Source organism: Aspergillus aculeatinus, assembly GCF_003184765.1.
Source record: "Aspergillus aculeatinus CBS 121060 unplaced genomic scaffold BO66scaffold_85, whole genome shotgun sequence".
Lineage (NCBI taxonomy): Eukaryota > Fungi > Ascomycota > Eurotiomycetes > Eurotiales > Aspergillaceae > Aspergillus > Aspergillus aculeatinus.
The window spans coordinates 58,885-84,346 of record NW_020291554.1 but is presented as its reverse complement, the minus strand read 5'-3'; the positions used below and the strand labels follow the sequence as shown (position 1 = coordinate 84,346).

Sequence of the window (25,462 nt, the reverse complement as noted above, 5' to 3'; positions counted from 1 at the left end):
AAGTCATCTACTACTCAGTACTTGTCCTCCTCCGTCAAGCTGCAGTTTGCCACGGCTGTTCTCTGATCATCTCCACTGTCGTATTTTTTTTTCCCTTCCTCTGTTCTTACAGTAGTCTGTCCGGTTGAGTTGGTAGACAGTAAGTTAGCCACTAACTAATAATCATACACGCAGGAGTAGGAGCAGGAGCAAATTGTTCAAGCATTATTACAGTACATCGAATTGGACATCCCCGGACCCCTGCCCCCCGTCCATCCTTCCGCTTTGGTTGCCCTTTTTAATTCATTTCCTCCTCCCCCTCCTCCCCTCCACCCAATTTCTTCTCCCTCGGGCTCACGGATCGGCGCTCTTTAAGTAATATCTTCCCCTCCTTTCCTTCCTCTTTACTCTTTCCCTCCCTCTTCTTCCATTCAAATCCTCATCAGGAGCTAGACGTTGGGTCATCGACAGCAGCGCCTCGACTGTCCCTCCTTACCTGCGCTCTTGACCCTCCAACTCTGTGACAACATAGTCCCGCCCCTCCCCCCCACATAACGAGCGCCTTCCATTCTACACCCCCGGTGGTCCCTCCTCCAACACACAAAAGCTCCCCTCCTAGCTTCCGTCTTACTATCACATTCTCTGTCGGCTACCGACGGAAGAATGGGTCTGAACTTGGAGGAACTCTATGGCCAACCTATAGTCGATGAGCAGAAACCGAATGAGTATTCGGAGTACCAGCCGAAGCAGGGGTATGGCTGGGCCAACACCTTGCCCGAGCGGCAAGGTCTCTATGACCCCGAATATGAAAAGGATGCCTGTGGTGTAGGCTTCGCCGCGTAAGTGCCCTGCGTCTTCCTTCACCATCATTAAAATGCGCAACCTCGAGGGTGCCCAGAAGACTGGCAAGGTCACTAACAAGGACTGTCGACAGACACATCAAAGGAAAGCCTAGCCACAAGATTGTCAGTGATGGTAAGTTGCCCCGCGCCGGCATCAACGTTCCCTGGCGACTGGTTTATTAATGGAAGCATGGACTTACAGCTCGTAACCTGCTCTGTAACATGACGCATCGTGGCGCCGTTGGTTCAGATGCACGGGACGGTGATGGTGCTGGTGTGATGACCAGCATTCCACACAAGTTCTTCATCAAGAATTTCGCCCGGGAAGTCGGAGTTGAGCTCCCTCCTCTGGGCCAGTATGCCGTCGGAAACTTGTTCTTCAAGCCAGACGAAGAGTCTCTGAAAGAGTCTACCAACACATTCGAGGAAATCGCAACGTCTTTGGGTCTACGCGTGCTGGGATGGCGCGAGGTTCCTCGCGATTCGACCATTCTCGGCCCTGCTGCGCTCTCACGGGAGCCCATCATCATGCAACCCTTCGTCGTGCTGAAGTCAGCGTATGGCGAAGGCAACAAGCCCGAAGTCACGAACGCAGCACAATTTGACGACAAGACTTTTGAGCTCCAACTGTACGTTCTACGGAAGCGTGCTACCCATGTGATTGGCCTTGCCAACTGGTTCTACCTCTGCTCCCTCAGTAACCGGAACATTGTCTACAAGGGTCAGCTGGCTCCAGTGCAGGTGTACCAGTACTACCACGACCTGGTCAATGTAGATTACGAGGGCCACTTTGCTCTCGTTCATTCTCGTTTCTCGACCAACACTTTTCCTTCATGGGACCGTGCGCAACCTTTGCGTTGGGCGGCCCACAATGGTGAAATCAACACCCTTCGTGGCAATAAGAACTGGATGCGCGCTAGAGAGGGTGTGCTGAAGTCCGATATTTTCGGAGCGGAGCTTGACTCGCTCTACCCCATTGTTGAGGATGGCGGTTCCGACTCTGCCGCCTTCGATAACGTTCTGGAGCTACTGATGATCAACGGAGTTCTTTCCTTGCCCGAAGCAGTCATGCTCATGATTCCTGAAGCGTGGCAGGACAACCCGGCTATGGACCCGGCCAAGGCTGCTTTCTACGAATGGGCTGCCTGCCAGATGGAGCCCTGGGATGGCCCGGCACTGTTCACTTTCTCTGACGGCCGCTATTGCGGAGCCAACCTCGACCGCAATGGCTTGCGTCCTTGCCGCTTCTATGTCACGGACGATGACAGAATCATCTGTGCTTCTGAGGTTGGTGCTGTGGACGTCGATCCTGAGCGCGTGATCCAGAAGGGCCGCTTGCAGCCCGGCAAGATGCTTCTGGTTGACACCGTGGCTGGCCGGATCATCGATGACTCGGAACTCAAGTATACTGTCTCTCACCGACATGATTTCGCTTCCTGGTTAGAAAAAGAGCTCCTGAAATTGCCTGCTATCAAAGAGAAATTGGATGCGCAGAGCGTGGATCTCGTCTCCCCATTAGATGAGACCACCATCCAGAATGACCCCCGCCTGAAGGCCTTTGGCTATTCCTTTGAGCAAGTGAGTCTGCTACTCGGCCCCATGGCCGCTGATTCAAAGGAAGCCCTTGGGTCAATGGGCAATGATGCTCCTCTTGCCTGTATCGCTAAGCAACCACGTCTTCTCTACGAATACTTCCGTCAACTCTTTGCCCAGGTCACGAACCCTCCCATCGATCCAATCCGTGAGGCAGTGGTTATGTCTCTAGAATGCTATGTTGGTCCTCAGGGCAACCTTCTGGAAATGGAGCAGTCACAGTGTCACCGCCTGCTCTTGCCATCCCCTATCCTGAGCATACCCGAGTTCAACGCGTTGAAGAATATCAATCGCGCCCACAAGGATTGGACAGTCAAAACCATCGACATTACATTCGAGAAGCAAAAGGGTGTCCCTGGCTACCTTGAAGCTCTTGATGCCATCTGCGATGCCACAACTGAAGCAATCCAGAACGGGGACAAGGTCCTTGTGCTTTCGGACCGAGCCACGTCGGCGGGGAGAGTTCCTGTCTCCGCTCTTTTGGCCACTGGGCTCGTTCATCATCACTTGGTCCGTAACAAATGGAGATCTCTCGCTGCCATCGTCGTTGAGACCGCCGAGGCTCGTGAGGTACATCACATGTGTGTCTTGGTAGGGTACGGAGCCGACGCTATCAACCCTTACCTTGCAATGGAGTGTATCCTCAAGATGAACCGGGAAAAGCTGATTCGCAAGCAACTCCCTGATGAGAAGGTCATCGAGAACTACAAGGCTTCTTGTGATGGTGGTATCCTCAAGGTCATGAGCAAGATGGGTATCTCAACCTTGCAGTCCTACAAGGGCGCTCAGATTTTCGAAGCTCTCGGTATCGATGATAGTGTCATTGACCGTTGCTTCGCGGGAACTGCGAGCCGCATTCGTGGTATGACTTTTGAGCTTATTGCTCAAGATGCCTTCGCCTTCCACGAGCGTGGATACCCTTCGCGCGAGATTGTCGATATTCCCGGTCTTCCTGAGTCTGGCGAATATCACTGGCGTGATGGCGGGGAAGAGCACATCAATGACCCGGTCAGCATCGCGAACATGCAAGATGCTGTCCGCACAAAGAATGACAAGTCGTATGAAGCGTATGCCAAGGCCGAACATGAGCAGATCAAGAATTGTACCCTGCGTGGTATGCTCGACTTCGACTTCGAACAGCGGACCCCCATTCCCATTGACCAGGTCGAACCTTGGACAGAAATTGTGCGTCGGTTCGTTACAGGTGCCATGTCTTATGGTTCGATATCCATGGAATCGCATTCTACCTTGGCAGTCGCTATGAACCGCCTTGGTGGAAAGTCGAACACTGGTGAAGGAGGCGAAGATCCCGAGAGAAGCAAGAGATTCGAGAACGGCGATACGATGCGCTCCGCCATCAAGCAGATTGCTTCCGGTCGCTTCGGTGTGACTTCTCACTACCTCGCGGACGCTGATGAGCTACAGATCAAGATGGCACAAGGAGCTAAGCCCGGTGAAGGTGGTGAGCTTCCTGGACACAAGGTCGTGGGCCCTATCGCCCGTACTCGTTACTCTACTCCTGGTGTCGGATTAATCTCGCCACCTCCGCACCACGACATCTATTCCATTGAAGATCTAAAGCAACTCATCTACGATCTTAAATGTTCCAACCCTCGTGCAAGAGTATCCGTCAAGCTCGTGTCTGAGGTCGGTGTTGGTATTGTTGCCTCCGGTGTCGCGAAGGCCAAGGCTGATCATATCCTGATCTCCGGTCACGATGGTGGTACTGGTGCGTCTCGTTGGACTGGTATCAAATATGCCGGTCTTCCATGGGAGTTGGGTCTGGCCGAAACCCACCAGACCCTTGTCCTGAATGACCTGCGCGGGCGTGTTGTTGTCCAGACCGACGGTCAAATTCGTACCGGTCGTGATCTTGCTGTCGCTTGTCTGCTCGGTGCAGAAGAGTTCGGATTTGCCACCACTCCCTTGATTGCTATGGGATGTATCATGATGCGCAAGTGTCATCTGAATACTTGTCCTGTTGGAATTGCGACCCAGGATCCAGCACTGAGAGCTAAATTCCAGGGAACCCCCGAGCATGTGATCAACTTCTTTTACTATGTTGCTAACGAGATGCGTGCCATCATGGCCAAGTTGGGCATTCGCACGGTCAATGAGATGGTGGGTCGTGCGGAGCTCCTCAGGATCCGAGATGGTATCAAAACCCCCAAACAAGAGAAGATTGATCTCTCCCTCATTCTCACCCCGGCCCACTCCCTCCGTCCTGGAGTAGCTACCTACAATGTTCGCAAGCAGGACCATCGCCTCCACACTCGTCTCGATAATAAGTTAATTGCCGAATCCGAGCTTGCTTTGGAGAAGGGCCTGCCCTGTCGTATTGAATGCGATATCGTCAACACGGATCGTGCCTTGGGTGCTACCTTGTCCTATCAGGTCAGTCGCCGCTATGGTGGGGAAGGACTCCCGCAAGACACTATTCACTCGAACATTAAGGGCTCGGCCGGTCAGTCCTTTGGTGCTTACCTTGCTCCGGGTATCACCCTCGAGCTGGAAGGTGATGCCAACGACTATGTCGGTAAGGGTCTTTCTGGAGGTCGCCTAATTGTGTACCCTCCCCGTGGCGCTGCATACAAGGCCGAGGAGAACGTAATTGTCGGCAACACCTGTCTCTACGGTGCTACTCGGGGTACTTGCTTCTTCCGCGGTATGGCTGCTGAGCGTTTTGCTGTTCGTAATTCCGGGGCTACCGCTGTCGTTGAGGGTGTTGGTGACCATGGATGTGAGTATATGACTGGCGGTCGGGTGCTTGTGCTTGGTTCCACAGGCCGTAACTTCGCCGCTGGCATGTCCGGTGGTATTGCCTATATCTTGGATAAGAACCAGGATTTCCACTCCAAGGTCAACATGGAGATGGTCGAGGTCAGCGGGTTGGAGGACCCCGCTGAAATCGCCTTCGTTCGTGGCTTGATTGAGGATCACCACCACTACACCGGCTCTGAATTGGCTGCTCGCATCTTGCTCGATTTCACCCGTGCTCTCCGCCACTTCGTCAAGGTTTTGCCCATTGATTACAAGCGCATCCTCGAGGAGGAGAGTGCCAAGGCTAAGGCCGCAAAGAAGGCCGAGTTCACTCTCCCTCAGCTTCCGGGTACACCGGTTCCGGCTGAGAAATCGAAGGCTCAGTCCGAAAAGGATGCGAAGAAGGTTGAGATGCTCGACATCGAAGACAGCATCAGTGACTCGAAGACCGAGAAGAAGCGCTCTGCTCTCATTCTCGACAAGACCAGAGGTTTTATGAAGTATAATCGTCGCAGCGAAAAATACCGAAACCCAGCCACTCGGACGCGTGACTGGGCTGAGCTTTCTGCCCGTCTCAGCGAGGATGAGTTGAAGTACCAGTCGGCTCGTTGCATGGACTGCGGTGTCCCATTTTGTCAGTCTGATACTGGTTGTCCGATCTCCAATATCATCCCTAAGTGGAATGAACTGGTCTTCCAGAACCAGTGGCAAGATGCGCTCAACCGTCTTCTCATGACAAACAACTTCCCAGAATTCACCGGTCGTGTCTGCCCCGCGCCTTGTGAGGGTGCATGTGTCCTTGGTATCAACGAAGACCCAGTAGGCATCAAGTCTATCGAGTGTGCTATCATTGACCGTGGATTCGAAATGGGCTGGATGGTCCCTCGTCCTCCTAAGACTCGCACTGGTAAGACTATTGCCATTATTGGTTCTGGTCCGGCCGGTCTCGCTGCTGCAGATCAACTCAATCGTGCTGGGCACAGTGTGACTGTCTACGAGCGAGCTGATCGCATTGGTGGGCTGCTCATGTATGGTATTCCCAACATGAAGCTGGACAAGAAAGTTGTGCAGCGTCGTGTTGACCTGATGGCTGCTGAAGGCGTCCAATTTGCCCCTAGCACTCCCGTTGGACCTGAACACGATGTCAGCTTGGAGTCCCTGCGTGAGACCAACGATGCTGTGATCATTGCTACCGGTGCCACCGTGGCTCGTGATCTAAAGGTCCCGGGACGCGAGCTTGAGGGCATCCATTACGCCATGCAATTCTTGCACCGCAACACCAAGTCGCTCCTCGATTCCAACCTGGCCGATGGTGCATACATCTCCGCCAAGGACAAGCACGTTGTGGTTATTGGTGGTGGTGATACCGGAAATGACTGCATTGGTACTTCTGTTCGTCATGGCGCCAAATCTGTTACCAACTTCGAGTTGCTGCCCCAGCCTCCGCCGGAGCGTGCCCGTGACAACCCTTGGCCCCAATGGCCTCGCATTTACCGGGTTGACTATGGCCATTCCGAAGTCAAGACACACATGGGCAAGGACCCTCGCGAGTACTGTGTCATGTCTAAGGAATTCGTTGACGATGGCAGTGGTCGCGTTAAGGGTATCAATACTGTTCGCGTGGAGTGGACCAAGGGTGCTTCTGGCGGATGGGACATGAAGACTGTCGAAGGCAGTGAGCAATTCTTCCCGGCCGATCTCGTTCTTCTTTCAATGGGCTTCCTTGGACCGGAAGATCGCCTTCTAGGAGATGAGATCGAGCGGGATGCGCGTAAGAATGTTAAGACCCCTCCTGGTCAGTACTCCACCAACGTCCCTGGCGTTTATGCTGCCGGTGACTGCCGCCGTGGCCAGTCTCTCATCGTCTGGGGCATCAACGAGGGTCGCCAGTGTGCCCGTGAGGTTGATGCTGCTCTCATGGGCACCAGCTCCCAGCTTCCAGTTACTGGCGGCATCGTTCGCCGTCCTGCTATTGATGCAGTACCCCAGTCGGCGCCACAGACCGTCTCAGCTTAAATCTTGTTACGTATCTCGGTTTCATCATGCTGGGCAGGATCTAGCAGCACAACGACCCAAAGTGAGACTCATGATCACAATGAATCTATGACTGTCAATATTACAAGGCAAAACGGATCAAGGAAAAGCTAAAAGAAAAGTTGGTTGCTTCGGTGAAATTAACGTCGGGTGGCTCATATCCCTATAACTATACATTTTTCTACTATCTTTCCGAGAGACTATTTTGAGGAGGCTGATTGAAGACTTGCTTCACTTCTATGTTTGCCTGAGTTGTGCAGCGTTCTTTTCATCGTCAAAATGTTGTGTAAGGTCGGAGCGTTTGTCATTTTGTGCAACTTTCTAGCTGTCTGTACATATTCTATTCACGTCAATATCAATCTGATGATCTTGAGTGACTTGGCACAGTATGATTACTGTTTAAATTCGAGTTCAAATTTGTGCAAGCTGGTAACAAACAAGGTCTACTAGCATTACGAGCACTGACAAAATATAAGAAGACAAGCCCTAACGACATCCACCATCTCGCAGTCTACCCATCTCATTCCTTGGAGACTTGGCTTCGATCAATCCTCGTTGTCGTCCTCATCATAGTAATCTTCATCATCATCGTCGTCCGCATCCTCCTCCTCTGTCTCAATCTCTGTTTTCTCACCCTCAATCCCGCCCCAATTCTCGTCCTCGTCTCCCTCTCGTCTACGGCGAGGAAGGCGGTTCTTCAAGTCCTCGTACCCAAGCTTGATTCGAGCCGCGATCCCAGTCATACTGTCCGACTTCTTCCTCATCTTTTCCACCCGTCCACTGGCAACGGTACGGTCCAAGCCACGCTGGCGATTCTGCCAATCATGAGGACCGCCACCACGATAGGGTGAACTGATACCTGCAGTCCTCCGCTCAGTCCGAGTGCTCCTGGGTACACGACCGCGGCCGTACCGATACGCGTAGAAATGAACATCCCCATTCGCCAGGCAATGAGCGGAGCGCTCGTGGTGCCTCCCATACCGTCGCAGCATGTCCGCCTGCCGCTCGTCCTCCTGGAACAGCGCATCGAGGTATTTCAAGCCTTCGTCGATCTCGAAGAGACGCTGCAGGCACTGCTGACTCGTGGCCTCCAGGATTTCATGGCATGCGGTGAGCTCGCGATCGGCGAGCTTCATCATGGCCCAGAGATTGCCCTGCAGGGTCTCTCTGTCGGTCCTGGTTGGGGGTTTCAGGATGGAAGGGGGCTGCGGGGGCTGGGGACGGAGACGGCGGGGGAAAGGAGGCGGAGGCATCAAGTTAGCATCCGTGGGGATGGGGGGAGGAGAGGGAGGGTGAGGAGGAGCGCGAGTCTCCCGAGGGAGGTCTGGCAGGGGAATCGAATCATCAGCGGGGATGACGGTCGCTGCTGGCTGCCTCCAGGTCACGACTTTGCGATATCGCGGGTGGTAGTAGAGGGGGTCGTGGGCGGTAAAAGGGTGGTACTCGACCTCGTCATGAGGGCCATTGGTTGCATCTCTATATTGTGGGACGTACGCGGTACCCTCCTCATGATGCGATGAATGAAATGTGCTGTAGGAGGGCTGTGCTTGCGTGTGAGATGGCGATGGGGCAGTTGGTGCAGTTGGTGTAGTTAGTGAACCTGGTGTAGTTGATGTTGGTGTTGGTGTCGTTGTCTCCGCTGCTGCTGCGGAACTTGAGGGTCCAGAAAACGCACCTCGCCTGGCTCTGTTTTGGCCTGGTTGCTCGGTCAGCTTGTCCATCTTGCGATTCAAGATTGTGAAGGGATTAAGAAGTTGCTGCTCGATTGTGGACGGGCGAGTCTAAATGTTGTTGTCGAGAAGTGTAGTGCAATGCATAGTAAGAAACAGCAAATTCGAAGGGGAAGAAAAAGGCGCAGGCTGACCCTTTCGAGGGAGTTTATCCCCATATCAATATTCCTTTCAAGAACTCATTGGGAACAAAGGTTTGTTTGATTAACAAAGAGGATTCACAGGCCAGACCACCGCGATTCCGAAAACAATGGCGGTCTTCTTTAATCTGCACTCCAGTCTTCAAAGAGACCGAGAAAAACACCCCCAATTGTCTAGCCAAATCATTATCATCCTTTTGATTGATCTGAATATGGCTATCGTACAATATCCCCCAGGGACAGGTATCGTATTCGAAACTAACATGAAGATCAACCGAGTCTAACATGCACGTTCATGGAAATGGACAGGATATTTTTACACGGGCAAAGAAGAATGGGCCAGAGGAGAGAGGGCTTTCACCGACTAGAATCTTTCTTTCATGACGATGCTGACGACGCCTCTGCTGTTGCGGATGCCGCCGCTGCTTGTTGGCTGGCCGCTGCCGCTGCTGCGGCCTCCTCGGCAGCCTTCACCTCCCTCTCGAGCGCGGCGAAGTCGCCATTGAAGCACTCGCCGATAGATTCCGTGCGCACATCCCAGACATCCTCACTGCTGGGCCCTGTCTTGTACTTGATAGCCTTCTTCCGGTAATGATCCCGAATCGCCTCCTTGCGCCGTTCGTCACCCCAGGTGCGCGTCTTCATGCACAGCCAGAAATTACTCCAATGCTCGCTGCAAGACCGCAGCTCGCCGTATCGGTAGACGTTGACAAACTGGCCACCGAAAGACTGACAGAAAAAGGCGTAGTCGAATGCCGAGCGGCAAGACATGGTATCGGGATAGAGAGAATCGGGGGCGATCGAGTTCGGGGGAGAATGAGGATTAGAGGATGATGTTGTTGTATCGAGAGACGGTGTTTCGGGAGTCGATCGCTGTTGATCGTGTGATTTCTGGCTAATATCGCCCTCGAGACTAGCGATTAACTTCTTCCATTCGGCGTCGGCTTGCTCTTCGCGAGTTAATGTTGGGGGTTGATCCGCTTGTGCTGATGAGGACGGCGTAGATGCATGTGCTGTGTGTGCAGATGGTAGACCGGAATCAGGAAGCACAGATGAAGCAGGAGGCGAGGTTTGAGACTCGCCCTCCTTGGAAGGGGTTTTCCACAACCAGCCCATGGGGACGCTGGCCAATATCAAAAAAAAAGTTGTTGTTTGAGGCTGTTGAATTGGCCGAACCTCGGATTTGAATCAAAGGGACAAATGCGAGTCGATGGACTCTGATTGGCGATAGTGCTGTAATTTATCGAAGACGTAGTGTGACCGTACCGGAGCGGGGGCCGCACGGCTGCCCTGTAGCACGGTCGTCACAAGCTGTATTTCACAGATAATGAAAGCTCCCCAGCTACGTCATAGGATGCTCTCGATAAACCAAGAACCCAGCCATGAAACCATTGCTCCTACACATCTCTTGCGTCGCTGAGATGATGCGAGCTCCAGTGCATATCGTGAGGCCATGGTATTACCGAGCCCATGTGCGTCCCAGTGGGCTCTCCATTCCCTCCTCAAAAGGGATCCTCGCCAGACTGAACAGTAGCTCTTCTCATATTAGCACTGTCGAAACAGGTCATATTGAAGTGAAGGACGGTGAAGGGCTTATTTTCGTGAACAGTATGATATATTGACTTCCAAGTCTCAAACTAACACCACTCCATGCTGATGCACTCATTATACAGATATCTTTCCTTCGCGGTTACAATGGCTGCTACAAGGACCTCTTAGCGGTGGTCGGTCATACGAACAAGTATTGAAGCGTATCGACAGACCACACCTAGCGGCTTCTGATCCTTTACACATAATACGTCGCGTCTTTCCTCAAACATTGGACATCGATATTCGGGAGGTTATCCCCCGTTTCAGAGAAGGCGGCGCCTTTGTGAAGTATAACCGCAAGGATGGACTCAAGGACTTGGACATCGTGACCGCGATACAGAATCACCTCAAAGAACACCCTATCAGGCCATGGTTCAATCCGTTTCAGGAGGTCAACGTGGCCCATGTCCATGGCAGGCCCTGGATTGAGGACCTATACCGCATTCCCACCCCACGGCTGAGAGTGGAATTCCTGCCTGCTTCCTCTGATGGGACAGCAGGAGAGCCGACCACCGAGGCTCTGTACAGTGTGTTTCGCCGGTACGGCAAGTTAAAAGACATCGAAAGGCAGCCGTCCGATTCCAAAGTCACGCCCAGATATGCTTTCATTGTGTTCTCCCGCGCGAGGAACGCCGTCATGGCTAAGAACTGCGTGCACGGCTTCACCATTCCGGAGCATGAGGGTGGTGGAAAGTCCGGCACCCGGATCAAGATCAAGTATGAAGCCAACATCAAGTTGTCCATGATCAAGGACTGGCTCTTGAACCATCCAAGGATTGTAATTCCCATTATTGCCGCCCTCATCGCAGCCATCACAGTAACTGTTTTTGACCCAATCCGAACGTTCTTCATTGAGATGAAGATCAAAGCGACCTTGCAAAAAGAAGAAAACAGCATCTTGCGGTGGATCAGAAACCAGGTGAACAAAGCCAATATCATTTATTTCGGCCGCCGCGGATCTGATCCGCGCCGGCTCACGGCTATCTGGGAAGATCGTCAAGGTGATATCGCTCAGCTACAGTCGTGGCTGATGGAGAACGCTGAGACGTTCATCGTCATTCACGGACCTCGCGGCACCGGAAAGCGAGAGCTTGTTCTGGATCGCGCCCTGGAAAACTACAGGTACAAGGTTGTCATCGATTGTAAGCAAATTCAGGATGCAAAAGGTGACACGGCAAAGATTTCTCGTGCTGCTAGCCAAGTAGGATACCGACCGGTCTTCTCCTGGATGAACAGCATGAGCAGCTTTATCGATCTGGCCGCTCAAGGTATGATTGGCACGAAAGCCGGGTTTTCAGAGACCTTGGATGCTCAGCTCAGCAAGATCTGGCAAAATACTGCCACTGCCCTCAAGAAAGTTGCATTGGAGAACAAGAAGAACGATGAAAAAGAAGCCCATCTAAGTGATGAGGAATACCTTGAGGCTCATCCAGAGCAGAGGCCCGTGGTGGTTATCGATAATTTCCTGCACAACTTCTCCGAGGACAGTGTCGTCTATGACAAACTCACCGAATGGGCCGCTGGTTTGACCACTGGGAATATAGCGCACGTCATCTTTCTCACCACAGACGTCTCCTTCTCCAAGCCATTGAGCAAAGCTCTACCCAACTCCGTGTTCCGGACCATTTCCTTGGGCGACTGTTCACCGGAGGTAGGAAGGAAGTTTGTGCTCAGTCATTTGGAATACGAATCAAAGACTGGCACGAAACAGACTCTCGACCTCGGTAACCTGTCAGACTTGGACAGCTGTATACAGGTACTGGGAGGCCGGGTCACTGACCTTGAGTTCATGGCGCGGCGGATTGAAGCTGGAGAAACCCCTTTAGGTAAGTCAGGCTGCCAATGCATGAAGGAGGTCAGCAATTAACACATACAATCAGCTGCCGTCACCCGCATAATCGAACAGTCAGCCTCCGAGATCTTGAAGATGTTCATCTTGGGGAGTGACACAACCTCAAAGCCGTGGACACAGGAACAGGCATGGCACCTAATCAAAACACTTGCCAACGCTAAGGATGCGGCACTACCTTACAACCAGATCCTGCTATCCGACCTCTTCAAGGACAACGGTGAAGCATCCTTGCGTGCTCTTGAGCAGGCGGAGTTGATTTCTATCAACTCAGTCAATGGTTGCCCCGATGTGGTCAAGCCTGGCAAGCCTGTGTACCGGGCCGTTTTCAAGCGTCTCACCGAGAACAAGACCTTGAGCAGCCGCCTAGATCTCGAAATTCTCAAACAGCTCATTAGTGTCGAGAACAAAAGTATAAGCAAGTACGAGGAGGAGTTGCAACTTCTAGGAACGCTGCCCAAGCAACCTTGGGAGCTCGCCAGCCGTATTAAGTGGCTCCTAGGTAAGGTTTATAGCTCACAAAACAAGGTAAGCAGGTATGAGGCAGAGAGCGCAACCTTGCAGAAGATTCTGCGGCGGGAACATTGAACAGGTGCAGTGGAAAATCGGCCTGCGTTATGATTGCATTGATATGTAGTGTACATAATTTCGAATGTAATGAACAGGGAATGATCTGTCAAGTCTACTTTTGGCCGCAAGCCTCCGTAGACCTATCGCACAGTGAAAAGATCGCAGGAAGATGCATCCTTGTTGAGACTTAATCTGAAATGCCTCAGACCAAGTCGAGCTCCGATTCGGATTTGATGGATCAGCTTTTAGCCGTCGAGTCAACCAGTTGTTGGTTTAGCCTTGGAGAATACTAGGTAGCAGATGTGTTATCGCCCCGAAAACAAGGCAGGAAGGGGAGTTCTGCTGAGATAAGCAACGGTAATTTTACCGTATTGTAGCCCAACTGCATCTGCGAGTCAACCTACTACTTCTTTGCATAAATCTCCGCGCTCTGAAACAGCGCCAGATTGCAAGGTTCCCTCTTCGTTTATGCTTCATATGAGGTCTGATATTGTTTTGAGAGGTTCAGCTATTCTTCTGGTTTTGCGCATTGTATGACCATCGTGGTGGACGGTCGATCTATTCAACCCCTGTCCCGGTCTGCACCAGCACTTTTCTTGAGGGGCATCCGCCCTTGTGCTTGGGAAATGGAAGGATACGATTTAGTCCCCGGGGGGCTTATTCGCCTGGCACGCGATGGCTTCAATAGCGTGGGGTGGCCTACGTGGGTGGCTCTCCTGGTGTCCGTTTGCGTGGCGACTCGCCTCATCAGCGGACTGCAAAGTCGCCTCGGTAGTGGAACCGAGGCGGGACCGACACGCTCGGTTCGGATGGTGCCTTACTGGCTCCCTTGGATAGGCCATGGTATATCCTTCGCCCGGGACCATGTGAAGCTGATTGGGAATGCCAGGTTTGTTCTCCTGTGCACCACCTTTGCCGAATGACCTTGAATCTTAACTAACATCCCATTCTCAGGGAATCTATGAACGAGCCTGTCTTCGGTATTTATATGGGCGGCACGAATCACATCACTATTGTCGCCCCTTCATTAGTCAAAGCTGTGTTTACAGCACGAGGCATCTCCTCGGCCGATTTAATGAACTATGCCCTACGGACAGTCTTCGGTGACCGTGGTGCGCTCCGTAGTCTGAGCCCTGCAGACCACCATGCGCTCAGTCACAGTGTGCCAAATCTGCTCATGCGTGAACCCTTCCTCACGGAAGGTACACGGACTGCTACCCGCTTGATTGAACGCCAGACCCCTAATTTGGTCACGAATTGCCGGAGCATAGTCGATCAGATGCAATGGGAACGCGGCAGTCAGGCACTGGTGGTTGGACAGGATGACATTCTGGTCTGCGAGGTCAACTTCTTCGCCCTGATTCGTCATTTCGTTGGCCATATCACAACGGCTATTTTCACAGGAGAGAGCATTTTGGAAGCCAACCCAACCCTGCTTCCTGACGTCTTCACCCTTGACAATCATTTTCTTGCCGTAGCCACGGGCCTTCCTCGGCTATCACATCCCGGCATATCTGCAGCGCATACTGCCCGTGACCGGCTGTTGGAAGTTCTGACGGAATTTCATAAAGCATTCTTGGCGTGGGACGATGGCCTGGATCCTGGCGCCGATTTCAGAGACCTGGATGATATCTCAGAGCCTCTAAGGGAACGGATACGGAAGTGCAAAAGCCTAGGACTTTCTGCCAGATCAAGCGCTCCTGCACATCTGTCTCTGCTCTGGGCCATGAACTCAAACTCTCCCAACGTGGTCTTCTGGCATCTCCTTCGCATATATGCCGACAGTGCTCTCCTGGGTGAGATTCGTCAAGAAATCACTCCATTCATCAAGATTACCCGACCGAGCAGGGAAGAAACTGGCCTTCCATTCGACGAGCCTCCTCGCATGTCCATCGATACAGAAGGCCTCATCAAATCATGCCTTCTCCTGAAGGCTAGCTTTTATGAGACTTTGCGCCTGGACTCTGCATCTTTATCATTTCGAAATGTCACATCAGACTTCACTGTGACTGAATCCGAAGAAGATGCAGCTCTGGATGGGTTATCGCAGCCTCGTTCGTACAAATTCAAGAAGGGTGATGCTATTGTCATCCCTCACGCCGTCATCCACAATGACCACCGATATTTCTCTAATCCTAGCCAGTTTGATCCACTGAGGTTTGTCACGACCGACCCAGACACTGGCGAGAAGAAAGCAAGTATGGACGTCATCAAACCGTTTGGCGGGGGTGTGTCGGGGTGTAAAGGTCGCGCTTTTGCAGAACGAAAACTTCTGGCTTTCTCTGCCGCGATCATCGCCTTGTGGGACGTTGAACCCGCCCAGGGCAACGATTTTGCCATACCAGAGCATAGACCATCCGCTGCAGCTTTCTTGCCGAAGACTGATATCAGGGTACGAATGCGGCAACGCATCTAATCAAAAAGGACTGAGTTCACATTTGTCCTTGCATATACACGGTGTTTGATTTATGGTTGTTTGTATATACCAAAATTCGAGAAGTTATTCATGATATGCTATCGACCCTAACCCGTTGGGACAGCTTGCAACATCGTAGCAATAAGATCGAGATTCTTTCCCGGAGGAGCTGCAAGCGGGCATTCAAGTAGAAAAACAGGCAGGTGAACCAGTGTCAGGAAGTCTCGGTCCGCGAAGGCTCCGAGTTCTTTGTGGTCGCTGGGTCTCAAATCCGATGACTTTGTGGAGGACCATGGTTTTCGTATAGTCAATACTAGACGAGCTACGATGTATGAATGGCTTGTCGAATTGAATGATAAATGATCCAGAGGGGCAGCTCTGAAAGCGTGCCCTAAGCCCTGATTATGGGACAGATAAGGCAAAAGTACTTGGGACGATAACGTTAGACGCGTCGAACGCGTGTGCCCCGAAAGCACGTCCCCGGGTACTCCGTGGTTTCGCCGCGGCTGCATGGACATACGCGATCACAGGCTGCAAACGACAATTGACTGAGCTCAGTACCTTGAAAGGAGCTATACTGACTTGGTTCTCTATATTTCTACCTTTCCTTTTCTCGGGTATCCGGCGACTCTACCAAAGACAAAGCCCGGGGCCACATCATCATGTCCTCTGAAGCGATGCGCCCTAGGGGCAGACCCGCCCGTGAGTCTCGCAACTGATCACCACACCTCACTTGTTGCTCTTGTCTACCTGAATTGAAGGCTGACGCGCATCAAACAACGCAGATACCCCGGGCACTACAGTACTCGCATATACGCCTGATGGCCGGCGTGTGATTACTGGCGGTTCGAACTCCGCAATTCGTATCTACACCGTGGGACAAGATGGCGAGCCGAAGACGGTGGACGAGGGCGTCGACGGGCATCTGGGTATCGGTGCTACTGTATGCTTCCCTCTTCGAATTGCCTGGTCGAAGACTAATCAAGTGCAGAATGAATCTTTCATTATGGGCGCAGAAGACGGCACAGTTTGGCAATACGAGATTCAGTCAGGCAAGATGGTGAAGCTATTGGTACGATGCATGCTTCCAGTACGGGATATCGCAATCTCAAGAGATGGCGAGTGGGCCGCGGTAGCGAGCGAGTAAGTCAGATCTGTACTCCCTATATGCGTGGTATAGTGGGCTGGCTAACATTTTTGCCTCTTAGTGAGCTTACAGTGAAGATTGTCAATATTGAGGACATGACTAAAGTCAAGTATCTACGGGAACAGTCGAAAGGCGCCAAGCACGTCACTTTCGACCCGAGTGGCCGATACGTTACGGTCTCCTGTACGGATGGTATCCTTTACATCTACTCGACACTTTCGGACGAACCCGAATTGGTGCAGAAGCTGGACGGGGTGATTAGGCGACTTGAGCCGGAGGTTGAGGCCACATCCCGGATTGTCTGGCATCCTGACGGAACGGCGTTTGCATCCGCCGAAGCGACCCGGGATATTGCGATCTTTTCCACGGGCGAGTGGAAGAAGGAGAAGGTGTTTGCTGGCGGTCATAATGGACAGATTACGGCGCTCGCTTGGTCACCTAATGGAGCGCTTCTTGCGACTGCTGGCGCGGATGGTCAGATCCTGCTATGGGAGACAAGGACGCAGAAGGTATTACAACGCTACGATTTTGCGAACGTGATAAACCTTGCCTGGCATCCAACGAAAAACTCGGTCTCATTCACAACGTCTGACGGAGAATTGTTTATCTACGATGATTTCGTTTCCAAGGAGCATCAGCCACTGCTTGAGAAGCCACTACAGGCCGCACCTATCTTCTCTGGGGCCTTGACAGAAATCTCTGATAATGTAAGACGGCCATTGGCGAACCGCCCGAAGGAGACCATCGAACGGAGGCAAAGAGCCGGGAGCCTTGACTCTCTCGATGAGATCCTCAATGGCGATGTCGGCATGGATGATTTCGTCGAGGATGATGACGGGGCTGGCTACGCGGAGGACATCAATGGGTTCGGCAAGCGAGTTGGCTCACACACGGATGAGATCGATGGCCATACCGACAAGCGAGTTTTGACGGCCTTTGCCAAGCCGAAGATTCACCCTCCTCTCCAACCAGGAAGCACACCCTGGCGTGGCAATAGACGTTACCTCTGTATGTGCTTTGGATCTGATCATAGAATACCCCTTGTGATCGAACGCTAACTGTTGAAGGTTTGAACCTGACCGGTTGTGTCTGGACGGTCGACCAAGAAACCCATAACACTATCACAGTGGAATTTTACGACCGCGAGCTTCACCGTGATTTCCACTTCACGGATCCATACCTTTACGATCGGGCTTGTCTGAGTAGGTTGAGAGCAAACACACATGGGTCGAGCCCTGGACTAACAAGACCTAGATGACAATGGAACTTTGTTCTCCAATAACCCCACGGATGGCAGTCCAGCGACGATCTTCTATCGCCCTCACGAGACATGGACAACCCGTGCAGATTGGCGGACGCAGCTTCCAAAGGGCGAATTCATACGGGGTAAGGAACTCGAGAATCTGGTTTGCAGGCCTTGCTAACTCGCCTCGACAGCGCTGGCGCTCAGTGAATCCTACATTGTTGCTGTAACGACCAAAGACTACGTTCGTGTCTACACATTATTCGGCACCCCGTTCAAAGTTTACCGGCAGAAGAGCCCTGCCGTCACTTGTGCTGCATGGCGAGACTATATCATGACTGTGGGCAACGGTCCACTGAGCAGCGATGGCCGAACAGCAACACTACGATACTCGGTAGAGAACGTCAAGCGGGACGAGATTTGTCAAAATGAGGACGTTGTCGCCCTGCCTGAAGATACCGAGTTGCAAAGTGTCTTCTTTTCTGATAATGGGGTTGGTTGCTCCAGCCTGCCATGCCGGACTTACATACTGACTTGGAGCTACAGGACCCATGCATTTATGACTCCGAAGGCGTGTTGCTTGTCCTTCAGCATTGGCGCAACAATGGCCAGGCTCGGTGGGTACCGCTGCTAGACACGAAGCAGCTAGAGCGATTAGCCAGCGGACGGAAAGAGGAGACCTACTGGCCCGTTGCTGTGGCTCAGGACAAGTTCCACTGCATCATTCTCAAGGGAGGTGATAAGTATCCGTACTTCCCGCGGCCGCTGTTGAGCGAATTCGACTTCCGCATCCCGATTTCCGACACACCGGGCAAGGGAGCCGAAGACGACGAGGACAGTGGCTCGATTCGACATGATGGAGCTCGGTTTGAAGAAGCTTTTGTCCGAGGAAACATCTTGCTGTCACTCTTTGAAGACCTGGTGTCTACCACTAACGCCACGGCAAGTCAGCGCGCCGAGCTGGCTCGGAAGGAAGTTGAGGTGGATAAGATACTGCTGCAACTTCTAGCAGTGGAGTGCCGAGAGGGCGAGGAGCGAGGTATGAAGGCGTTGGAACTGGTACAGATGATGAGGGACCGCAACGGCAAGATGGTGGAGGCGGCCGTCAAGGTGGCTGAACGCTATGGCCGAGGCGTCCTGCAAGACAAGATCCGAGAATTGGCCGAAAGGCGATATCTTGGGGAGGATGACGAGAGAATGTAAAGGGAGACATGCCCTTTTTCAAGGGTATGACCGCACTATAATCATTATGATAGATACCACCAATGCATGCGCACATATTTTGGCCTTCATACCTTCCTGCCTTCCTGCCTTCCTCATGCCTTGTGGCCTCAGGCCACAATCCTGATCGATTGACGGGCCGACGTCATAGCCGAAGCACCAATCACAGCTATTTCCGGCCGAATCATCTCCATCTTCGACGGGACTCTTTCTTCACCTTTCCATGTTGCCAGCCAACTTAACCATCTTGATCATATCTATCTGACCCTCTATGACTTGACTTTGCTTGGAAATGCATGTGATGATCTTCCGACAAAGGCTTCCTGGATGAGAGTCCCGTCCACCTCTTCTAAGACTCCGTGATGCCGACGCTTACTGGCCGTGCGCTTCCTTGCGCGCGAAGCCGACGAGGAACACATCCCATCAATTGTTCGAGCTCCATTCTTAGTCCTCGTGTTTCTCCTCCACATCAGTTCTATCTTTCTTCGACTCCACGGCTCTCAGCTCAGCATGAGGTTCTTCGTGGACCCTCGTTGACGCCTGCGTCGCAACCCCAATTCTCGCAAACTGGATTCCAACCGTCCGCTTTCGACGGACTCGAGCGGCCGCGGGGGGATCATGAACAACCGGACGAGCGCATTCTCAAGCTCGGGAAAAGTAAGCTTCGTGCAGAGGTCTAGTACTGGAATACCAGAAAAGAAAAACGTGCTGACTCAAGGCCGTCCGGCCAGCGCTTCGAATCCTCTCACCTCTCCTCCCAAACATCCTCACCAATCCTCTGCCACCTAAGATACTCTCCCCGAGCATAACCTTGCACCTCTTTCCGTCGACGCACCCTCATCTCCCCACTGTTAAAGGGCGAACCCTCTACCGAGCCGCACTGTGGACTGTGCCCGTTGCCTGGAGCAGCCTGCCCCTCCTCGGCAACGTCAAACTCAAGATCATCAGCGAGCGCATCGTCCGCGCCGGCACGGTGCTGGACCCGGCCCGCTATGCCAGCGGGGAACAACCAGACGACAGCGACGAGCGCCTAGTCGTGCGGTGGCGGACCGAACCGCGCAGCGAAAATCATCATCACGGGCAGCAACAGCAACCCTCCTTCACCGCCAACCCGCGTCCCACCACCACCACCACCGCCTCCGCTTCCTCGTCGCCGGCCCCGGGGACCGGCCCTTCGCAAACCGGAACCAACAAGGGCCTCAGCGTGCTGCTGGGCGGGGATGCGCCGATCTTCAAACTCTCCAAGGAGGAACAGTTCACGGGGCTGTTCATCTTCTCATTCGACGAAGAGGGTCGCATTGCGTCGCATACGATCGAACACGCTGACGATGCATGTGGATGGGAACGGACCCCGAAGTTCGTCACGTTGGCCGACTGGTTGATTGGGAAGGCCAGGGAGTCGCTGGACCCCTCGCCGGCGGAGCCGGGCCTGGCCTTCCAGGGCTACCACTCGACTCCGAGGGACAGCTTCTTCACGCGCGCGAGGGGCTTCCATGGGCGTGAGAAGCGGTATCAGTTAGGCGGTCATGCCTGATTGTCTATTGAAGCTGATTGTAACGTTTGCTGCTGTTGTGGTTTGGCATCTGCTACGGCGCGTTTATTTCAGGAGGATTGACTCCCGTGACGTTCGCGGAAAAGGGAGTTAGCCGGGTGCGCTTCTTTCTATCTTCTTCGTAAAGAAGAAAGCCTCCCCCCACCGCGCGGGACCTGATGGATATTTGGACGGCTGTTGTCTGAGCTTATCCGGGTTCGATGTTTGACCTATCTCATCTCCCATTTTACTGTACAAGTCTTCGAACATGTAAATTATGCTACATAGGTAATGAATAATGACTCAAGTTTGGTGTATCAGCAAGCAACTCGGCGCTATCCAGCCGAGTGGGAAGCACTGGGCCAGCCAGTGATGATGCAATATGTCCATATAAATCTATCCAACCTCACATCAGACATGACGACAGCAGCTGTGCAGGAACCCACGAATAATGCATGGAGTGACGAATCGTCTCCGACCATAGAGCCTGACGCAGCGTCGCAGTTCAAAAGAAAACAGGTATGGGGTCTAATTCTTCTTCTTGGACTCCTTCTGTCCACCAACGACCGGCTCCCTCAGCAAAACAAACACCCCTCCACAGACCACCAACATGGCACATCCGCCAACCGTGTAGGCCACCTCCCGGCCCATCCACCAGAACAAGGAACAGAACAACAGCGGTCCGGCCGCGCGTCCAACCTGTCCCCAACTCCGCAACTTCCCTAACACGGCACCACGATTCTCCTCTTGGGCCTCGAAGCTCCCCAAGCTGTTTAGCCCGGTGACGACCGTCGCACTGGTAATAGCTAATAGCCCGCCCGCAGCGTAGAGGCCTCCCAGCGAGGAGACGTGCGCAAGCATAAAGAAAGAGATCGCGCATGCGATGACGCCGATGCGCACGGTTTTGAGCGGAGGCAGGCGGCGCACCACGGTGCCCTGGAGGAGGGAGGCAATCAGGCCCATCATGGAGAGCAGACGGCCGTTGAGGGCGGAGGGGCTGGATTTACTTCCCGCGTAGAAAGTGGCAGTCAGGAAGGGGAGGGAGAATTCGAGGCCCGAGAAAGGGAGGAGGAATAGCAAATGGATCAGATTGAGGAGCGCGGGGTTGTTTGTGTGTTCCTGAGGCTCCGCGGAATGGGCTGGCGTGGTGGATGGTTGGGCTTCGTTATTGTTGTTGTTGTTCTTGGTGTTGTTCGTGTTGAGGGCATGAACCAGCTTGGTGAAATGAGGATGGGTCTCCGGGAGACAGAAGTACAGATAGGCGGTTTCAACGACGATCAAGAGAAGCGAAACGCCCGCGGCCGTCGCAAAGGGATTGGCGGCAACGGTGGTGATGTTGGAGAGGGCTGCGCCGAGCGCGGGCCCGAAAGTAAAGGCGATACTGAAACAGACGCCAACAAGGGCCATGGTTGAGCCACGCTGGCTGGGGTCGCTGATATCAGTGGCAATAGCATTTGCGAGCTGCACGTTGCCCTCACTGAGGCCACCGACAATGCGACTAGCGAGGAAAGTTCGGAAGTCTGTCGCGGTAACCCAAAGAGCTACGCTAAGGGTGTTACCGACCATAGAGCAGAGGAGAGCGGTCTTGCGGCCGTGTTTATCTGACAGACGGCCAATGAATGGCGCTGCAAGTGCCTGCAAGAAAGAAAACAGCGAGCCAAGTGCGCCGCCCAGAAGAACTATGTCATAGCGTGAATCGATGGGTTTCGCAAATGAGTTCTTATAGGCGTTCAGATAGTGGAACAAGCGGTTGAGGAGCGAGTTGGGAGACGGATCTTGATTGCGGTAGAAGGTAAGTAGGGAAGGGAAGAGTGGTAGAATGAAAGTAAAGGATATCTAGTGTAGGAGTATCAGTGTTTGTCTTGCTTTAGCCGGCGAACTGGGGCGCATACCAAATCCAAGAGTAGCGAGGTCATCAAGACCTTGAGGATCTTCTTCCGCTGCTCTGCGGGTAACGCCATGACGGTCAATTGAGAAAGTTTTCGGGCAGGAAATACGAATAAGAGAATAAGAGAACAAGGAATTCGACTAGCAACACTAGAGGAAAAAGAACGGAAGAGAAAGAAAGAAAAGAGTGCAGGTGACTGGACAGTCGAAGGGTTGTCTGATGCAAAAGTAGATGGAAGGAGAGTCAAGATGGCCTCTCCCCCCGTTATGTCATAGCCCTATGCCCTACCCGCGGCATTACCTCTTTCAGACAGCTCCGTCGGAGCTCTTACACTTCTCCAGCTTATCATCTTGCTTTCTCTACACGTAAAATGAACCTAGAACTTCCGGAGAGGAAAACATCTGCTTTCATCATCTACCTGTCACATCGTTGAAAGCTTCTGATCATGCTCCGCCCTTGGCTGTCAACAGCCAAGATAATTCTCACCCCTCTCCACCGCAACCCGTCCAAACCTCCATCTCCATATGTCAACATGATGATCGGAAATAGAATACATGTGAAGTAGAATGCAGGGGCAGTGCAGAAAGCACCATCGCCACCTGCAGAAAGAAAAGGCCACATCGGAGCGGAATGCACAGCCGAGATAGAAGAAATATCAAAGGGGAGAAAATTGCAGAAATCAATATGCACGCTCAATAACTGCAAACATATACAACAGGAACTTTTGGGGACAAGATCCAAAAGAAAAGCAGAATGAAGAGAACGGCGGAGTAGTGACACCCTGCTATTATCTTCACTCTAAAGAAACCTTGTTGTAAATCATTTCAAGAGTCATTGCGTTCGTGAACCATGACACTCCCGTTACCCATTGAGTTTATTAGTATTTCAGAGAGATTAGAGAAAAGGACACCGGGCTGAGGCAAGAGAAGACTTGAGAAAGCGAGGTCAGAGAGGCTCGATGAAGGGCCAGGCAGATTGATGCTGGCGTCGGAGTCAAATCGACTGAAAGCAAATGCCTCTCGCGGAGACGCACGTTGCTTTAATCAGACAGCAGCTTATCAACTCCCTATAAGCGGCTTCTACTGGCTGGGAGCAGGGGCCGCGGAGGAGCCATTGGCACCACCGCGTCCGCGACCTCCACGACCGCCACGACCGCCACGGCCCCGGAAACCACGGCCCCGGCCACCCCGGCCTCTACCACGGCTAGGCTGGCGCTGATGGTGCGAGACGGCTTCGAAGCCGTCCTGGGGCTTAGGAACAGTAACATCCTCGGTGCTGGGCGCAGTAGTCTCAGTCACAGCTGTGTCGGCTTTCACCTCGGCCTCAGCAGCGGCAGGAGTAGCTTCAAGTCCAGTCTCGGTTTCAGCAGGGTCCCGTGGCACCTCGACCCATTCTTCAGCGGTAGGCGAAGTTTCCACAGCTTCAGTCGCATTGGCATCCCAGCTAGCCTCAGCCACTTGATTGGCGCCGTCGGTAGTCAGAGTCTGAGCAGGAGGGGCAACCTGTTCGGTTTGCTCTTCCGCGGCAGGCTCAGTCGCAGCGGCAGCACTGGAGTCGTAGGATGAGTCTTGCAACTCAGTGTAGCCTGCATTGGCCACAGTAGGGTCCGACTCAGGAGCTGCCTCGGTAGTTGCAGGTTCGGAAGCAGGAGCAAGCTCAGTAGCGATCTGCTTCACCTTACCATCTTATGACCCGAGGCAATTAGCAGCGACTACTTGAGACACAAAAGCATCAGTACTCACAGGTGATCTCCAGCGCGGTGCCGTCAACACCGACGACCTTGTCATCCGCGCCCTCGATGATCTTGAGCATCGAAGACACAGCATCCTGAGTTCCTCCGTAAATCTGGTATAGAACACCTTCGAATGCACGGCTCTCGTTCGAAGATTCGTCTCCGGAACGTCTCATAGTGGCCGCGGCGCAGAGGAACTTGCTGAGGTTTAATAGCTGTTGGCTGAAATCCTTCTTGCTGGCTTCAGCGGCATCCGCATCAGCCTGCTCCCGCAGAGCTGCGAGCTGCTCCTCGTGAGCTTGCTCTAGCTCCGCCTTCTGGGTAGCCAAGCGTTCCTCGTAATAGGCAGCGAATTCCTTGAGGTGGGAAATCTGCTCCTCAATCTGGGCAACGGTGGCTTGTAGAGAGGGCTTCTTCAGAGCCTGTGCCTTCTGGTCGGCATTGATCTTCTTCTCAACAACAAGCTCATCCAAGGATTTGCCGGGGTTCTCTGCAATGATGGTGTCGACTTTGGCGGTCGCATTCTGTAGGACGAGGCCAGTGTAAGCGGTGAGTGGGGGTGAAAGCTCTACGCAAGGGCACTAACCAGCTTCTTGACAGCATTGCGCAAGCTTCTGTTGCAGCGAATCTAGTAAGTGATTTGACTCCAGAGCTCCATGATACGGCATTGCGAATGCGCGGAGTGCTTGTCGCTGAAGACGCACCTCTGCAATTCCTTGAAGTGTTGGTTGTCTAGATTGTCCAAGCCGTTCGTGTCAGGCTTCGAGACAATAGAAGGGCTAGAAGCATGATTCGACTTTGCTTTCTTGGAAGAAGTTTCGGAGTGTTGAGCAGGGCTGGAGTTGACAGAAGCGGCAGCCATGTTGCTGGTTTGGTGCGGTGATGACTCGGAGGAAGTGGTCTAGCGCCTAAGCAGACGATGTAGAATAAAAGCTATGCGAAGAGTAGTAAAAACAGTGTGAAAGTCTTGTACAGTAGCGCAAAGATATATGCGCACAATTGGGGACAGGAGGAGGGATTTGTTGAGGTGGAAGTGAGAAGAAGGCGGAAACAGTTGAAGCAGAAAGGGAAGACTGAGATGATGGGGATGGGGATTGAATTGGGAAAAGCAGCTGGCAGATGCGGGTGGAACTCTTCCGAACCGCCCTCGTCGCGTGCTGCTGCAGCTCCAGTCACTGGTTCAGCCCCAACACGTCT

General features: G+C 52.9%; 8 protein-coding genes across 8 annotated transcripts; 4 read left to right on the top strand and 4 right to left on the bottom strand.

Annotated features, from left to right (window-relative positions):
- Positions 1-543: 543 nt before the first annotated feature.
- On the top strand, positions 544-7,339 carry BO66DRAFT_244990 (glutamate synthase (NADH)). The gene is made up of 3 exons (XM_025642900.1): positions 544-818; positions 914-954; positions 1,024-7,339. The coding sequence occupies exons 1-3, from the start codon at positions 643-645 to the stop codon at positions 7,188-7,190; spliced, it is 6,384 nt and encodes a 2,127-aa protein (XP_025498091.1). The 5' UTR covers positions 544-642; the 3' UTR covers positions 7,191-7,339.
- A 366-nt stretch (positions 7,340-7,705) lies between these two features.
- Positions 7,706-8,929, bottom strand: BO66DRAFT_464963 (uncharacterized protein; the record flags this gene model as incomplete). The annotated part of the gene is made up of 1 exon (XM_025652480.1): positions 7,706-8,929. One exon carries the CDS (start codon positions 8,927-8,929, stop codon positions 7,754-7,756), a length of 1,176 nt encoding a protein of 391 aa, XP_025498090.1. The 3' UTR covers positions 7,706-7,753.
- Positions 8,930-9,132: 203 nt separating this feature from the next.
- Positions 9,133-10,249, bottom strand: BO66DRAFT_396339 (EMI1 family protein). The gene has a single exon (XM_025648443.1). The coding sequence runs from the start codon at positions 10,192-10,194 to the stop codon at positions 9,457-9,459; it is 738 nt and encodes a 245-aa protein (XP_025498089.1). The 5' UTR covers positions 10,195-10,249; the 3' UTR covers positions 9,133-9,456.
- Positions 10,250-10,460: 211 nt separating this feature from the next.
- yme2 (putative RNA12 protein) lies at positions 10,461-15,598 on the top strand (the record flags this gene model as incomplete). Its single annotated transcript, XM_025650666.1, has 5 exons — positions 10,461-10,686; positions 10,752-12,494; positions 12,549-13,053; positions 13,596-13,976; positions 14,042-15,598. 5 exons carry the CDS (start codon positions 10,461-10,463, stop codon positions 15,501-15,503), a joined length of 4,317 nt encoding a protein of 1,438 aa, XP_025498088.1. The 3' UTR covers positions 15,504-15,598.
- Positions 15,599-16,022: 424 nt separating this feature from the next.
- Positions 16,023-19,170, top strand: BO66DRAFT_361409 (chromosome segregation protein). The gene is made up of 8 exons (XM_025645036.1): positions 16,023-16,205; positions 16,289-16,446; positions 16,495-16,646; positions 16,712-17,658; positions 17,718-17,852; positions 17,905-18,036; positions 18,088-18,386; positions 18,440-19,170. The coding sequence occupies exons 1-8, from the start codon at positions 16,166-16,168 to the stop codon at positions 19,094-19,096; spliced, it is 2,520 nt and encodes an 839-aa protein (XP_025498087.1). The 5' UTR covers positions 16,023-16,165; the 3' UTR covers positions 19,097-19,170.
- Positions 19,171-19,286: 116 nt separating this feature from the next.
- On the top strand, positions 19,287-20,917 carry BO66DRAFT_244943 (uncharacterized protein). Its single transcript, XM_025642899.1, has 2 exons — positions 19,287-19,771; positions 19,846-20,917. The coding sequence occupies exons 1-2, from the start codon at positions 19,477-19,479 to the stop codon at positions 20,646-20,648; spliced, it is 1,098 nt and encodes a 365-aa protein (XP_025498086.1). The 5' UTR covers positions 19,287-19,476; the 3' UTR covers positions 20,649-20,917.
- Positions 20,900-22,765, bottom strand: BO66DRAFT_475948 (putative tetracycline transporter). The gene is made up of 2 exons (XM_025653290.1): positions 22,538-22,765; positions 20,900-22,481 (listed from the first exon to the last, which is right to left on the bottom strand). The coding sequence occupies exons 1-2, from the start codon at positions 22,604-22,606 to the stop codon at positions 21,174-21,176; spliced, it is 1,377 nt and encodes a 458-aa protein (XP_025498085.1). The 5' UTR covers positions 22,607-22,765; the 3' UTR covers positions 20,900-21,173.
- An 847-nt stretch (positions 22,766-23,612) lies between these two features.
- BO66DRAFT_336722 (uncharacterized protein) lies at positions 23,613-25,127 on the bottom strand (the record flags this gene model as incomplete). Its single annotated transcript, XM_025644295.1, has 4 exons — positions 23,613-24,217; positions 24,276-24,789; positions 24,852-24,879; positions 24,970-25,127. The coding sequence occupies 4 exons, from the start codon at positions 25,125-25,127 to the stop codon at positions 23,613-23,615; spliced, it is 1,305 nt and encodes a 434-aa protein (XP_025498084.1).
- Positions 25,128-25,462: the final 335 nt, after the last annotated feature.

Excerpts from the sequence above, each read along its gene's own strand:
- BO66DRAFT_244990 (XM_025642900.1), top strand. The coding sequence starts at position 643 with ATGGGTCTGAACTTGGAGGAACTCTATGGCCAACCTATAGTCGATGAG. Across the intron at positions 819-913 it reads TGTGGTGTAGGCTTCGCCGC|ACACATCAAAGGAAAGCCTA; the intron begins GTAAGTGCCCTG and ends GACTGTCGACAG. Across the intron at positions 955-1,023 it reads CCACAAGATTGTCAGTGATG|CTCGTAACCTGCTCTGTAAC; the intron begins GTAAGTTGCCCC and ends ATGGACTTACAG.
- BO66DRAFT_475948 (XM_025653290.1), bottom strand. The coding sequence starts at position 22,606 with ATGGCGTTACCCGCAGAGCAGCGGAAGAAGATCCTCAAGGTCTTGATG. Across the intron at positions 22,482-22,537 it reads CCTCGCTACTCTTGGATTTG|ATATCCTTTACTTTCATTCT; the intron begins GTATGCGCCCCA and ends CTCCTACACTAG.
- BO66DRAFT_361409 (XM_025645036.1), top strand. The coding sequence starts at position 16,166 with ATGTCCTCTGAAGCGATGCGCCCTAGGGGCAGACCCGCCC. Across the intron at positions 16,647-16,711 it reads TGGGCCGCGGTAGCGAGCGA|TGAGCTTACAGTGAAGATTG; the intron begins GTAAGTCAGATC and ends TTTGCCTCTTAG. Across the intron at positions 18,387-18,439 it reads TCTTCTTTTCTGATAATGGG|GACCCATGCATTTATGACTC; the intron begins GTTGGTTGCTCC and ends TTGGAGCTACAG.
- BO66DRAFT_396339 (XM_025648443.1), bottom strand. The coding sequence starts at position 10,194 with ATGGGCTGGTTGTGGAAAACCCCTTCCAAGGAGGGCGAGTCTCAAACC.
- BO66DRAFT_244943 (XM_025642899.1), top strand. The coding sequence starts at position 19,477 with ATGCCGACGCTTACTGGCCGTGCGCTTCCTTGCGCGCGAAGCCGACGA. Across the intron at positions 19,772-19,845 it reads CATTCTCAAGCTCGGGAAAA|CGCTTCGAATCCTCTCACCT; the intron begins GTAAGCTTCGTG and ends CCGTCCGGCCAG.